The sequence below is a fragment of the Sinocyclocheilus anshuiensis genome, unplaced genomic scaffold (genome assembly GCF_001515605.1).
Source record: "Sinocyclocheilus anshuiensis isolate Anshui unplaced genomic scaffold, SAMN03320099.WGS_v1.1 scaffold2, whole genome shotgun sequence".
Classification (NCBI taxonomy): domain Eukaryota; kingdom Metazoa; phylum Chordata; class Actinopteri; order Cypriniformes; family Cyprinidae; genus Sinocyclocheilus; species Sinocyclocheilus anshuiensis.
The window spans coordinates 738,617-753,364 of record NW_015542337.1 but is presented as its reverse complement, the minus strand read 5'-3'; the positions used below and the strand labels follow the sequence as shown (position 1 = coordinate 753,364).

Genomic DNA, 14,748 nt, shown 5'->3' with positions numbered 1-14,748 from the left:
TTCAAAAAGAACACAAAGAATGGCCTTCTCAGCTGCCATAGTTGCAACTCTTGCGTCATCAGAACAGGGTGTTCAACCAGTGTTGCCAACTAATTTTCAGGGGAAGTTGCTAAAGGAAGGTCGATTTGTTGCTAAAAGTTGCTAAATGACGTTGTGATGTCATTGCGTGATGACGTCATCACGTAATCACGACGCAAAATTGTCACTACATTAAACTTTTTTTTTTTATCGCGCTCAGGTTTCCAGGTAACGGAGCGGGAAAGTGAGTGGTAGAACAGGGAGAGTTCGGCTGTGCCTTATATAGTTTAGAGAGGAAACGAGTGGATTATATCTTCAAAGTATACATTGATTGTGTATATGTGTGCGTGCATCACGATGTAAGTACCCGAATATGTATACGAGTAACTGTTTAACTGTCGTGTTCGGTGTTATACATGCAGATGGTTACACTTAATGACGTTATGCGACTGCGTTATCGCCAGTCGCCTGTTTTTTGAGCCATTTAATATTAATGTTACATGCATATGTGTATATATTTATCTAACAGCAAAATCACTCGGTTATATTATAACAGCGCGCAGGCGCTCTGAGTGGTCTAATTCATCAGCACCACCGCAGGTGCAGCAGCAGCCGCGTGCACATGAACAATACATGCACATCAGCGCACTTTCTATATGCTTTGTGTTTGAGTTAATTTATATAGTAATTTAGGCCGTTTGAAGTCAAGCTGCAGTGCAGTGTTACAGTGTAATAGTTTCCATTAGTTATTCATTTATTTACTAGTTGATACATGTCAATTGTGGTGATATTTGTATACACTCATGTTTGTATTTGTTTATTTTGTTACAGAACCACACAATATTTATGCATGATCAATAAATAAGATTTGGAGTAGTTACTGGACTGAGATATTGTTGTCCTGACCCGCAACTCGTAGCTGTCAGCTTATCCGAACCAGTCAGAACAAGAGAAATTTACATGGTACTTCGAGCCGGATGCTGATCTGCTATGGAGATGTCCCAGCCAGAGAAAGAACAGCCTGTTGTGCGTCCACGACGATGCGTTCAGGCCCCAGCTCATTTAGCAGATTATGAGCTTGGTGAACCACTAGCACATCGACAGCCACTCCCAGCCTTCAGTCAAAGTCGAGTACAGTCTCCAAGTTCTGCAAGACCTACCCGATCGACTTCTCCTGTCAGCCAAGTGTCAGAGCAGGAGAAATGGATTTTAAGAGACGCATGGATGAGGCAAAGAGGAAGTAGAGCTCAAATCTATGCTGCATGCAGTGCAACAAGAGAATATAGATTTGCAGCAACAAACCAGTCAGCTCCCAGAGATCATCTCAACCTTAAAGGAGATGCGCTGGCAGAACGCCATGTTACACCATGAGCTACAAAGCCTTAAAGCAGAACGGGGAGCTCCATCTAAGCCAGCAACTTCACCAGTGCCGTCCTCAGATCCCTTTATTCCAGTGGTGAGCCCAGCAGTTTCACAACCATACCGCCCAACGCCAGCCCCCCGGATTAGGGTGCCACCACCTGCTTCCACGAGAGAACTGCAGCCAGCTGTGATTGATGAGAGCCCTGAGTTAACTGAAAACTTCAGGAGTATGGACATTGCGTCCTTAATTCATGAGAGAGTACCGTCACAAGCACATCACAGCAAACAGTTTCACTCCAGAGATCCTCCATTCTCTCAGTGCCTTCCATCTTATCAGTTTGAGACTTCAGCACACGAGTGGATGCCACCTGCTCGCCCTGATCGCAGACAAGTGTATGACCAGCCTTCACTCTCTCAGGAGAAAACATACAGAGGGACCACTCCAACCATTCCCTTTTTAACATCTCCTGATCCTAGAGAATTCTCAAGATTGAGGATAGCTTTAGAGAATATTCTGCCTGAGGATGCAACAGAGCACTTTAAATATCAGATACTTACTGACCACCTAAAGCTGGAGGAAGCACTTCTTGTGTCAGACTCGTACAGTAATTCAAGGCTTCCATTTACTTACACCATGAGAGCACTTACCAAGATGTATGACCAACCCCACCAGTTAGCCTTACAACGCATAGCAGATCTGATGGATGGACCAAACATTCGTAGTGGAGATGTGAAAGCTTTTCGCTTGTTTGGGCTCCATGTACACTCCTTGGTCAGTATGTTGGAACAGCTAGGCCAGAAAGGGAACAACCGAGCTGGAGTGTGGGTCACATGTTTCCAGACTTATGAGCAAATTGCCACATGACCTCAGATCCAGTTTTAAGAGGTACACACACCCTCTTGGCGTTACCATTCCTACATTACTGGACTTTGCAGAATGGCTTGAATATGAGCTCCAGGTTCAGGGAGACCACACAGATTACACTCCTCAATCCAAACAAGTGTCATCAATGCAGAGAAAGGAAATAAGGAGAGACTCCCAGCAAACTCGCAAACCCACTGCCATTCTCCTTGGAACAGAGAAATCAAAGGCCACTTCAGTACTACCAGCTGATCAACAGAAACCAGTCACTGCTAAGGGAGAAAGGGTGAATGCTTACTGTCCATATTGTGACAGCAACAGACATTTCCTGAACCATTGTGAGAACTTTAAGCTACTCACCAAAGAACAGATGGTAACTTGGATTAAAAGCCAAAATAGATGCTGGCGCTGTGGACGTGGTCATCAGGCTGCCCACTGCACTCTGAAAGCCCTCTGTCAAACCTGTAACAGGAAGCACCTGGTGGCACTACATGAGGTGAATGATCAAAGCAGAACAACGGAAGAATCTGTTCCAGCCAGTGCGGTACTATATGTTGATCGTCCCACTTGTGACCGTAAGATCCTGTTAAAAGTGACCAAAGTTCTACTCAGAAATGGCAACAAAGCTATGGAGGCATATGCTGTGCTTGATGATGGGTCAGAGCGGACCATTATTCTTCATGATGCAGTTCAGAAGCTGAAACTAAAGGGCAGCCAGAGGAGATAGCGCTTCGCACGGTCAGGCAAGAGACGCAGACCATTCACGGGGCAGCCGTGACCTTCACAGTGTCTTCAATGGATAACCCTCGTAAGGTGTTCAAGATACGGAGTGCATTCACAGCTAACAGCCTGGGTTTAGCAGAGCACACGCACCCAGTCCAGGTACTCCAGAAAAGGTACAAGCACCTCGCGGGCCTGCCACTTCAGAACCTTCACAAGGTGAAACCCGTGATTCTTATTGGCTCTGACTGCCCTCACCTCATAACACCCATCGAACCTGTCCGACTAGGCCCACCTGGGGGCCCTGCTGCTGTGAGAACCCGCCTAGGATGGACATTACAGGGTCCAGCACAAGAAATAACCACCAGACTTTCCCCTCAGCAGTGTCTCTTCACCAGTCTGCGACCCATTGACAACCTGTACGCTGATGTGGAGAAACTATGGAAAATGGACATTCTCCCATATCAGAATGAGAAAGTGCTGACAAGGTCACGACAAGACCAGGAGTCCATCCAGCTTCTCCACGCGAAAACAGTGAGAATAGGAGTTAATGGAGTCCAGCGTTATGCAACTCCCCTACTGCGGGCTAAGGATATGCCATGCCTTCATGCACCCAAAGTAGCTGTGTTGCCACAGTTAAGGGGAATTGAAAATCGTCTGGAAAGGAAACCTGATCAAGCAGCAGCATACCAGGAAGAGATAAACAGGTTACAGCAAGCTGGCTACATCACAAAGGGTAGATCTATTCGTGACATAGGACGAGAAAGCAGATGGTACAACGGGCCAAAATTTCTCAGCCAAACCCCTGATAGATGGCCAGAGATGCAGCCACTAACAACCACTAACCATGACAATGAACTGAAAAAGTCAGCCTTTTGTGGTTTAACAGCCACCTCTCTGCCCACCCCAGACCCACAGCAGTACTCCACCCTCGCAGATCTGCTAAAAGCCTATATTCAGCATGACAGTACACCAACAGCAGATGACTACAAAGAGGCAGAGTTGGCAGCCCTATGCCAAGTTCAAACTGACTGCTTTGCAGAGGAACTACTGTGTTTAAGATCAAATAAACCCCTGCTGAAAAACAGCAGACTGCTTGGTCTAGCACCTGAATTTGACAGTCTCTCAGAACTCATACGGGTTGGTGGCCGCCTTCGTCAGTACAGTGAGCCAGAAGAAGATGCCATACATCCAATTGTCCTTGACCCACATCACCCCATTACCAGACTGATAATTAAAGATTATGATCACCGGCTGCATCACTCAGGGCCCGAAAGGGTGTTTGCTGAGCTTCAGAGAAAGTACTGGGTGCTACGGGGACGAGCAGCGGTTAAAAGTCACCAACGGCAATGCACAGAGTGTCAACGGTGGCGAGGACAACCACATCCTCCCAGAATGGCAGACGTCCCCCCCGCCAGGCTTAGAATCCATCAACCAGCCTTCTACTCAACAGGTGTAGACTGTTTTGGACCATACACTATAAAGGTGGGACGCAGGCATGAAAAGAGATGGGGAATCATTTTTAAATGCATGACCTCACGTGCAGTCCACATTGACATACTTGCCAGCATGGACACTGATTCCTTCTTAATGGCTCTACGGAGATTCATTTCCAGACGTGGCAAACCCTTTGAACTCCTTGCAGACCAGGGTACCAATTTCAAAGGAGGAGAAAGGGAATTAAGGGAATCTTTCATGGCCCTTCATCCTGAGCTACAAACCCACCTCGCCAGCCAACAGATAAGATTTCTCTTCAATCCACCCAGTGCACCCCATTTCGGTGGATGTTGGGAGAGGGAGATACGTTTGTTAAAGAATGCACTTCAAGTTACACTCGGCGCCCAGACGGTCAGCGAAGAAGTACTGAGGACAGTCCTTATAGAAATAGAAGGTATTCTCAATTCCAAACCCATTGCATACACCTTTTCAGACATTGCTGATCCAGACCCAGTAACTCCAAACCTCTTGTTGATGGGGCGGCGGGACACCTCATTACCTAAAGTTGTATACCACGATACTGATCTCTTAAGCCGTAGGAGATGGAAGCATAGTCAGCTCCTAGCTGACCACTTCTGGAGGCACTTTATCCGTTACTACCTACCAAACCTTCAGATTAGGCAGAAGTGGAAAACGGAAGGAACTGACCTGCAGACTGGTGATACTGTTATGATCGTGGACCAGCAACTGCCACGTGCTTTGTGGCCGGTGGGGAAGATCGTTCAGGTCTTTCCTGGAACTGATAAGAGAATCAGATCTGCAGAGATACAGGTGAAAGACAAAACGTACATCCGACCTGCTGCCAAAATTGTATGTCTACCCCCTCTTCATGACTAGCTGGATCAAATTCACACTGAATATGGGGGCGGCTGTAGAAAGTATTCCCCCAGAAACATTGACTTTCCCGAACACCCCCATCATTTGGACTGAAATGGACTGTGCCAAACTTTGTGCTCAGGTTTCCAGGTAACTGAGCGGGAAAGTGAGTGGTAGAACAGCGAGAGTTCGGCTGTGCCTTATATAGTTTATAGAGGAAACGAGTGGATTATATCTTCAAAGTATACATTGATTGTGTATATGTGTGCGTGCATCACGATGTAAGTACCCGAATATGTATACGAGTAACTGTTTGATGGTTTACATGTAACTGTCGTGTTCGGTGTTATACATGCAGATGTTTACACTTAATGACGTTATGCGACTGCGTTATCGCCAGTCGCCTGTTTTTTTGAGCCATTTAATATTCATGTTACATGCATATGTGTATATATTTATCTAACAGCAAAATCACTCGGTTATATTATAACAGCGCGCAGGCGCTCTGAGTGGTCTAATTCATCAGCACCACCGCAGGTGCAGCAGCAGCCGCGTGCACATGAACAATACATGCACATCAGCGCACTTTCTATATGCTTTGTGTTTTGAGTTAATTTATATAGTAATTTAGGCCGTTTGAAGTCAAGCTCCAGTGCAGTGTTACAGTGTAATAGTTTCCATTAGTTATTCATTTATTTACTAGTTGATACATGTCAATTGTGGTGATATTTTTATACACTCGTTTGTATTTGTTTATTTTGTTACACTTTTTGATTATTTCCTTAATTTTTATTGAAAATAAATGCCTTTACGATGTGATACGAGATTTGAAAAGGGAGAAAAAAAAAGTTTGGCAAAAGGTGGGATCGAACCCGGTGGGATCGCGTCAAGAAGCCAACGACACGCGCACCCCTGGAGCTGATGTTTTACTGCTACTTTTAACTAAATGTAAACATACACTCCTTATTTGTTTTTTAGACTTGCATTTGCGTTTGTAATTTGTTATTTTGTTTTCAGAATTGTGATTTTGTTTTGCACTTCAAGGCGACCGTAGTAGCTTCCAGAAGACAACACAACACAAAATGTGACCTTAACTTGCTGTCAGTGCCAGTGTGTTTTATTAGTGATATGCTCTGAATTCAGGCATAAAACTGAATCAATCTCTACAATGTGCAACAGTGGCATCTAGCGTCCTAATTGTGTAAGGCTGGTAGTTTTTGTACACTAATTTTGTTTTAAATAATGTATTTTTTGTTAAATTATATATGTAACTTTGCTTTTCTGTGACCAGGTGTCATTAAAGTTTTCTAGGATATACTGTAGATATTGTAGATAAGAACGTAAAAACAGCAGTATTGTGAAATAATTTAAAATATCTGCTTTATGTTGTAATATATTTTAAAATGTAATTTATTCCTGTGATGGGAAAGCTGAATTTCCTGTCTTAGTGTATGGTGACTTGCTGCTCAAGAAAAAATTCTTATCAATGTTGAAAAAAGTTGTGCTGTGAAATTTGAATATTTTGTAACATTCTAAATGTCACTACTATCGTTTTGATCAATGTATGCACCCTTGCTATTAAGGAATTATTAAAAAAAAAAAGTCCTACTGACCCCAAACATTTGAATTGTAGTGTAATATAATTAGTTAGTTGGAATGGTTTGGAGGTGACTAAAAGATCTGCTCAGAAGAGAACTATTCCCTCTGGAACTTCCTATGGTATTTTAGAAAAGTGTTTTTTTTGTTAGGCTGCTGCTGACAAGTTGCTACTGTACATCATGGCTACAACTAGCACAAAAATGTGAGCTATGTACTTAAATAGCAACTTGTTAGCCACTTAAGTTTTTCATCATTCTAAAAACCCTCAGGACATTCCCATAGTGAATTAGCCTTCCAAACTGTCCTGCAAATTGATGTGACTCTAAAACAGTGGATCTTAACCAGGAGGCTGGAGGACCCGCTAGACGACCCCAGCAAATTTCCAAGTTGGTCTCAAGGTGACTAAAAAGTATTTAAATAAATAAATAAAAGATACTATTAGTATATTAAAATAATACAAATATAATTAATAAATTAAAATGCTAAAAAAAAGTAAAGTCAAGCTGTAACCTAAAAACTAATTCTAATAATTATTTCTATAATATAATAAAAATAAAATATATTTTTCTCTTCAGAAAATGCTTTTAATTGAAGAACAGTTCTTAAATTCAGAAAAAAATGAATTGTTTAATTAATTTAATATATCAATATGCCAAGTTTCTGTTAATAAGAAAGTTTGAAAAAAAAGAAAAAAGAAATAGCTTTGTCATAATTACAGCAGAAATATGGAAAATAGCTTATATCGGTGAGCCTTTGGGTATTGTGTTGGACAACAGGGGGCCAAAAAGGTTGAGATAACCAGACCACAGTTCTGGGGGAATGTCTTCATATCTTTAAATTTGATGAAAATGCAAGTCCAAAATCTCCACAAGATAAATCCAGAAAGTCAGCTCAAAATGTTCCAATAGTGCAAAAAGGTTTGACATGAGTATCAAAAAGTAAATCCCAAAAGTCCACAAAGTTAATCCAGAAGGCATACAAAAAGTTCACAGGAATCCATTCAAAAACAAAAGAAATGTCAATGCTTCCAAAAAGTAATTACCATAGGTCCACAAAGTAAATCCAAAAGGCATTCAAACAAATTCACAAAGAATGTCTGTGAGTGACTCCAAACAGTTTCAAAGAGCACATGTCAAAAATTCAAAACGAACTATACCAGATGCACAAATTTGTTTAAGGATAAATCCATTAAGCAGGGCATGAGAATGACCTAGACTTGGTCATGGCACGGGAAACACGGAGCAAAGTACTCAGGAGAAGGGTGGCTTAAATACACAACCAGAAACAAGGCACAGGTGACAACAATTAGACATAATGACAGAGACTGAAACCCAACAAAAAGACAGTGGGGGCCTCTAGTGTCCAGAAATAAGTCCACCACCCTGACAGGACCCCCGATTCAGGGTCAAGGATGTCCCGGGAAGGGACCCAGGAGCATTCCTCTGGGCCACAGCCTTCCCAGTCCACCAGGTACTGAAGGGATCTCCATACGTGACGAGAGTCCAGTATCCAATGGACCGTGCAAGCAGGCTGGACCCCAGTGATCCGAGAAGGAGGGGGAGGTCTGACTGGAAAGGAGAAGAAACAGCAGGTTTTAGTAAAGACACATTGAAGGTAGGATTATTTTTTTTAGTGATGTAGACAAGAACAATTGGTTGGTAATTGGATTTACTTTCCTTGAAATATGGAAAGGACTGATGAAATGTTGAGTCAGCTTGCGGGACTCCACAAGCAGGCAGATTCTTAGCAGAGAGCAACGATGAGAGCGATGATGATTGACCTGGCATTGATACTGCTGAGAGGCCTGCAGAAGCTTGAGCCTAGCCTTCCTCTAGTTTAGGCTGCAGCATCGAACAAAGCGTAGAGCTGATGGAACCCCAACCTCTGCCTCTTGGTCAGGGAACAATGGGGGTTTAAACCCAAACTGGCACTCAAAGGGAGACATGCTGATTGCTGAGGAATGCAGAGTGTTATGAGCATACTCTGCCCAAATGACAAAAGATGCCCAGGATATCAGGTTGTTAGCTGTCATGAACCTCAGAGTGGTTTCTAGGTCCTGGTTCAGTCTCTCAGTTTGTACATTAGACTCTGGGTGGAAACCGTAGGACAGACTCACTGTTGTCCCCAGCAGGCGACAGAAGGCATCCCAGAAGTGGGATGAAAATTGTGGTCCTCTATCAGTGATGATGTCCTGTGGAAATCCCAAAGACCCGAAACACATGCTCAATGACAATTTCAGCAGTTTCCTTGGCAGAAGGTAACTTGGGCAAAGGGATAAATGTGCAAGCCTTTGATAATCAGTCGACTATTACTAGAATAATGGTTTTACCTTGGGATGGTGGGAGTCCAGTAATGAAGTCCATTGAGAGGTGCAACCAGGGCTGTTGGGGAATGGGGAGGGGCTGTAGCAATCGTTAAGGGGATTGATGGAGTACTTTCCCCTGGTAGCAAGTTGGGCATGCAGCCACAATTGCCTGAGCATCTTCCTTAATTGAAGACGACCAAAACTTTCTTAGAAGGAAATCAAGGGTTCGAGTAGCACCGGGATGGCAGGTAAGGTGAGAGCTGTGACCCCATTTGAGATCCTGGGAACAGAAAGTGCTCGGGACAAATAGACAATTAGCTGTTGTTGTCCACCCCTCACTGTGAGAGAATTGCTCCCACTCCCACATCCGAGGCATCAACCTCAACTACAAACGGCTTTTCAGGATCAGGGAGAGTCAGAATAGGAACAGTGGTGAAATGGCGCTTTACTTCCTTGAAGGCCTCCTCGGGCTCAGAGCTCCACAGGAATTTAGAGGTTTTCCCTTTGGTGAGGGCTGAGAGAGGAGCTGCTACTGCACTAAAGTTCCATTCAAACTTGTGATAGAAATGTGCAAATCCCAAAAAACGTTGAACCTCCTTCAAATTGGTGAGGGTAGGCCAATTGGTGACAGCCTGGACTTTTCTTGGATCCATCTGGATGATAACTGGGGTAATAATGAATCCCAGGAACTGCACCTCAGACACATGAAATTCACATTTCTCTGGCTTAATGTACAAGTGGTTATCCAGGAGGCGTCGGAGGACTTTTTTAACATGCTTTGTGTGTTCTTGCAAGGATCCCGAGAAAATCAGAATGTCATCTAGATAGACGAACACAAACTGGTTTAACATGTCATGAAGGACATCATTGATTAGGGCCTGAAAAACAGCTGGAGAATTAGTGAGTCCAAAGGGCATAACTTGATACTCAGGGGTGTTGAATGCCATTTTCCACTCATCCCCTTGCCTTATGTGCACCAGATGATATGCGTTGCGGAGGTCAAGTTTGGTAAAAATTGAGGCTCCTTGAAGCAACTCAAAGGCAGAGGACATGAGGGGTAGAGGGTAGTGGTTTCGAACCGTGATTTTGTTTAGGCCTCTGTAATAAATGCATGGGCGAAGGCCACCATCTTTTTTGCCCACTAAGAAACCCCCCGCCCCAGCAGGGGAGGTTGAGGCCCGGATGAACCCTGTAGCGAGGGCTTTCTCAATATAACTGTCGATAGCTGCCGACGATGAAAAAATACGGCCTCTTGGGGGAATATTGCCTGGAAGCAGATAGATGGCACAATCATATGGCCGATGAGGTGGTAATGTGGTGGCCTTGCTCTTGCTGAAGACCTCCTTGTAAGGATGATACACGGGGGCACTCGAGAGAGGTCGAGGAGAAGCCACGGGAAGCCCAAGATTACAGGGAATGCAGGAGACTGGATGAGATGGAAAGATATCTCCTCTTGGTGTTTAAGAATGGAGAGACGTAGTGGAAGTGTTTGGTGAATGATTTCTCCATGGCCCAAAGGTCTCATGTTGGGCTAAGGCGGCCTCCTGATGAGCAACTGCCCCACGAAGGTCTTGGGCATGGTACGAATCTGCTGGGTCTATGTCTGGCTCAGTGTTTCTGTCAGAAATGTGTGGACAGGACTAGTGTGAAAACATGAAAACAATCAAAAGAGGTGGACCCAAATGCAGATAACCAGATCACAGTTCTGAGGGAATGTTTTCAGATCTTTAATTTGATGAAAATGCAAGTCCAAAAACTCCACAAGATAAATCCAGAAAGTCAGCTCAAAATGTTCCAATAGTGCAAAAAGGTTTGACAACATTTTCTAAAAGTAAATCCCAAGAGTCCACAAAGTTAATCCAGAAGGCATTCAGAAAGTTCTCAGGAGTCCATTTAAAAACAAAAGAAATGTCAATGCTTCCAAAAAGTAATTACCATAGGTCCACAAAGTTAATCCAGAAGGCATACAAAAAGTTAACAGGAATCCATTCAAAAACAAAAGAAATGTCAATGCTTCCAAAAAGTAATTCCCATAGGTCCACAAAGTAAATCCATAAGGCATTTAAAAAGTTCACAAAGAAAATCTGCGAGTGACTCCAAACAGTTTCAAAGAGCACATGTCAAAAATTCAAAACAAAGGAACTATACCAGATGCACAAAGTTGTTTAAGGATAAATCCATTAAGCAGAGCATGAGACTGACCTAGACTTGGTCATGGCACGGGAAACACGGAGCAAAGTACTCAGGAGAAGGGTGGCTTAAATACACAACCAGAAACAAGGCACTGGTGACAACTATTAGACATAATGACAGAGACTGAAACCCAACAAAAAGGCAGTGGGGGCCTCTAGTGGCCAGAAGTAAGTCCACAACCCTGACAATGTATCTCTGTATGTTGCAGGGTGTTCATAGTAATTGTGGTGGGACTGCTGTTGGCATGGCTGGCAATCGACACACGAAAGCGCCCAGAGCAGCTCATCTCTTTTGGTGGTGTCTGTCTGTTCATTATTGCCATATTTCTCTTCTCTGCACACAGAACCGCAGTGAGTAATAAAACACACATTCCTGCACACATGCTTTATTGAACGTGCTTATCTCAAAATGTCTTTTTTAGACTTTGGATTTCCTACAAACCTTATCAGATTGTTGAGGATACACCTATAATTTCCCAAGAATGAGATGCTAGACGTTGTAGATGCTAAAGGAACATTGTTTAAATGAGTGTGGTTGTTAACAAAAATGTTGTTTGCATTGAATTCTGATTAGGTGAGCTGGAGGACAGTCTTCTGGGGCCTCGGTTTACAGTTTGCCATTGGCCTGTTTGTCATTAGGACAGAGCCTGGTCTTGTAGCATTCGAATGGCTTGGAAAGCAAGTTCAGGTATAATATAAAACACCATTATTATGATTTTTATTAAATTAGAAAAATGCAAAACAGGAGCATTTTCACAGACATTTGAACACCTCTGTATTGTGTAAACTAATATAATGTCCAGCATACTTTGAAAGATATCTCTCTAAATGAAGTTAATGTGTTACAATCTGTGGTAACTTATTACAACAAAACAATAATGATTGATTTTTTAAACTGCAGGAGAGAAAGAAAAACAGAATTTGATATGGCTGCCGTGTTCTAAATCCATATTTTTGTCCATGTTCTAAATCATGTCTTTCTTTCTTTTTTTTTTAGATATTTCTGGACTACACAAAAGCTGGTTCATCATTTGTGTTTGGAAACCTCATTGACAACATATTTGCTTTCCAGGTTAGTAATGGCACATACTTGACATGAAATGCATGGATGGGTTTATTTTTACTATTGAATGTTGCTCAATACTCACAGGCTCTGCCTATAGTGGTGTTCTTCAGCAGTGTAATGTCAGTGCTGTACTACCTGGGTGTCATGCAGTGGGTCATCACAAAGGTAAAAGTGAAACGTCCAGTCTTGTATTCATTTAACCTATGAGACTTTCAAGATATGTTCTTCATATATATTAATAAAGTATTTTTCTATGCCAAGATTTCCTGGGTAATGCAGGTAACGATGGGAACTTCCTCTACAGAGACTCTCAGTGTGGCAGGGAACATATTTGTTGGTCAGGTAATATTCTGTCATCATTCCTATAATGTACGTAATTATTAAAAAAATCTAATTTCTCAAATTAGTCTTAAAGCATTTCTTGACAAATTTATATGTGCATCAGTTTCTTGAAGGAGAAGCTCCTTTAACACAACAAAGCATTATAGCATTATTGATTGTAGCTCATTACTGTCATAATGTTGTAATGTTTTGATTTTTTTCCCAGACAGAGGCACCGCTCTTGATTCGTCCTTATTTAAAGGACATGACCAAATCTGAGATTCACGCTGTCATGACTGGAGGATTTGCCACCATTGCAGGAAGTGTTATGGGTGCATTCATCTCATTTGGGGTACGACAACATGTACTTCTTTTTATTATAAAATTCTTCCATGGAAAGCTGGAACGTTTAGTTCTTTAGTTTGCAGTTTGTTCATTTCTCTAAGGCATAATAAATCTCCTCTACACAGATTGATGCCTCGTCTCTGATTTCTGCATCAGTGATGGCTGCTCCATGTGCTTTAGCCATCTCCAAATTGTCCTACCCTGAAACTGAAAAGAGCAAGTTCACATCTAAGAGTCAGATTAAAGTTGATGGCGGGTGGGTTCTCCTGTTGAATATGAACTTTAGGTTTCTAAATATTGTATGTTGCATGTTAAAATGTTTTTGTGTGTGTGTTCAGTGGTGAACAGAATGTTTTGGAAGCTGTCAGCGGTGGTGCATCTGCATCAATAGGACTTGTGGCCAACATCGCTGCTAACTTGATTGCTTTCCTTGCCATTTTGGACTTTATAAATGCTACTCTGAGATGGTTGGGAGGCATGGTGGGATTCCCAGATGTCACTTTTGAGGTGTGTATTACCCAATCCTGTGTGGCTTTTTTGGTAAATGTATGCGTGTGTGTGTGTGTATTACAGTTCAAAAAAGTTTGGGGTCAGTAAGACTTTTTATTGTTTTTTTCTCTTGTGCTTAGTATAGGGCTGCATATATTTGATCAAAAATAGAGTAAAAACAGTAATTTTCTGAAATATTATTACAATTTAAAATAACTGTTTTCTATTTGAATTTATTTTAAAAAGTGATTTATTCATGTGATGGCAAAACTGCATTTTCAGCAGCCATTACTTCAGTCTTCACAAAACATTTCTGTTTTTGTGGAATTCGTAATACATTACTTCAGGATCCTTTGATAAATAGAAAGCTCAAAAGAACAGCATTTATTTGAAATAGAAATATTTTGTAACATCATAAATTGTCACAGTCTTCAGCGGGTGTGCCCAGGAGGGCCACCAGATGACTGTGTTCGGTGAGCACATGGCTTGTGTTGTCTGTTGCCATGTGCTCTCTCCTGTCTATTGTCTTGCCCCTCCCATCTTGTTACCTCGTTATTGTTTAAGTTGCTCCACCTGTGTCTCCCTCGTTAGCCTCCTCGTTTGGTTCCTATTTATTCTCCTGGTGTCTGTCATCCTGTGCTGATCCGTCATTTCTCATTGTGTGTGTTTCGTGTCTGCATGTGATGCAGCTTTAGGCCTGCCTGTCTGTTTTTCCCCCTCGGGGTGGTTTGAGTTTGTTTTGGTTTAATTTTTTACTCAAATAAATAACCATTTCTCCTGCACTTGAGTCCTCGCTTCATCTCCCCGCACGCACCGTGACAAAACGGATCAGCCAACATGGGGACTCAGTGGAGAATGGGCTCACACCGCCTACCGGTCTCTACTCTCTCCAGCCCCCTCTACCAGCGCATGCTCCAGCTGGAGACCCTGAGCTCCCTCCGTCAACGAGGGACCGAGCTGAGGGAGTTTGCCATGGACTTCAGGAATACGGCAGAGGGGCTGGGCTACAATGACGCTGCGCTGAAGGACTTATTAAATTATGCCCTTGATGAGCCCATTAGCCCCTGGAGCATGCTAGGATGCAAGCATGTATCCTTTGAGAGGTTTGTGGAGTTCGTGGCACGTTCTTCAGCTAAGGGGGCTGCAGCGCCTCCCG

General features: G+C 42.8%; 1 protein-coding gene across 1 annotated transcript in view; it reads left to right on the top strand.

The window, feature by feature from the left end:
* Positions 1–9,060: 9,060 nt before the first annotated feature.
* The window catches only part of LOC107691146 (sodium/nucleoside cotransporter 2-like), an 8,614-nt gene continuing 2,926 nt past the window's right edge, over positions 9,061–14,748 (top strand). The window contains exons 1-9 of the mRNA XM_016489631.1: positions 9,061–9,131; positions 11,581–11,722; positions 11,946–12,059; positions 12,369–12,443; positions 12,522–12,602; positions 12,699–12,779; positions 12,985–13,110; positions 13,229–13,359; positions 13,442–13,610. Coding sequence (XP_016345117.1) covers positions 9,061–9,131; positions 11,581–11,722; positions 11,946–12,059; positions 12,369–12,443; positions 12,522–12,602; positions 12,699–12,779; positions 12,985–13,110; positions 13,229–13,359; positions 13,442–13,610 — 990 coding nt within the window. The remainder of the gene's footprint in view (positions 9,132–11,580; positions 11,723–11,945; positions 12,060–12,368; positions 12,444–12,521; positions 12,603–12,698; positions 12,780–12,984; positions 13,111–13,228; positions 13,360–13,441; positions 13,611–14,748) is intronic.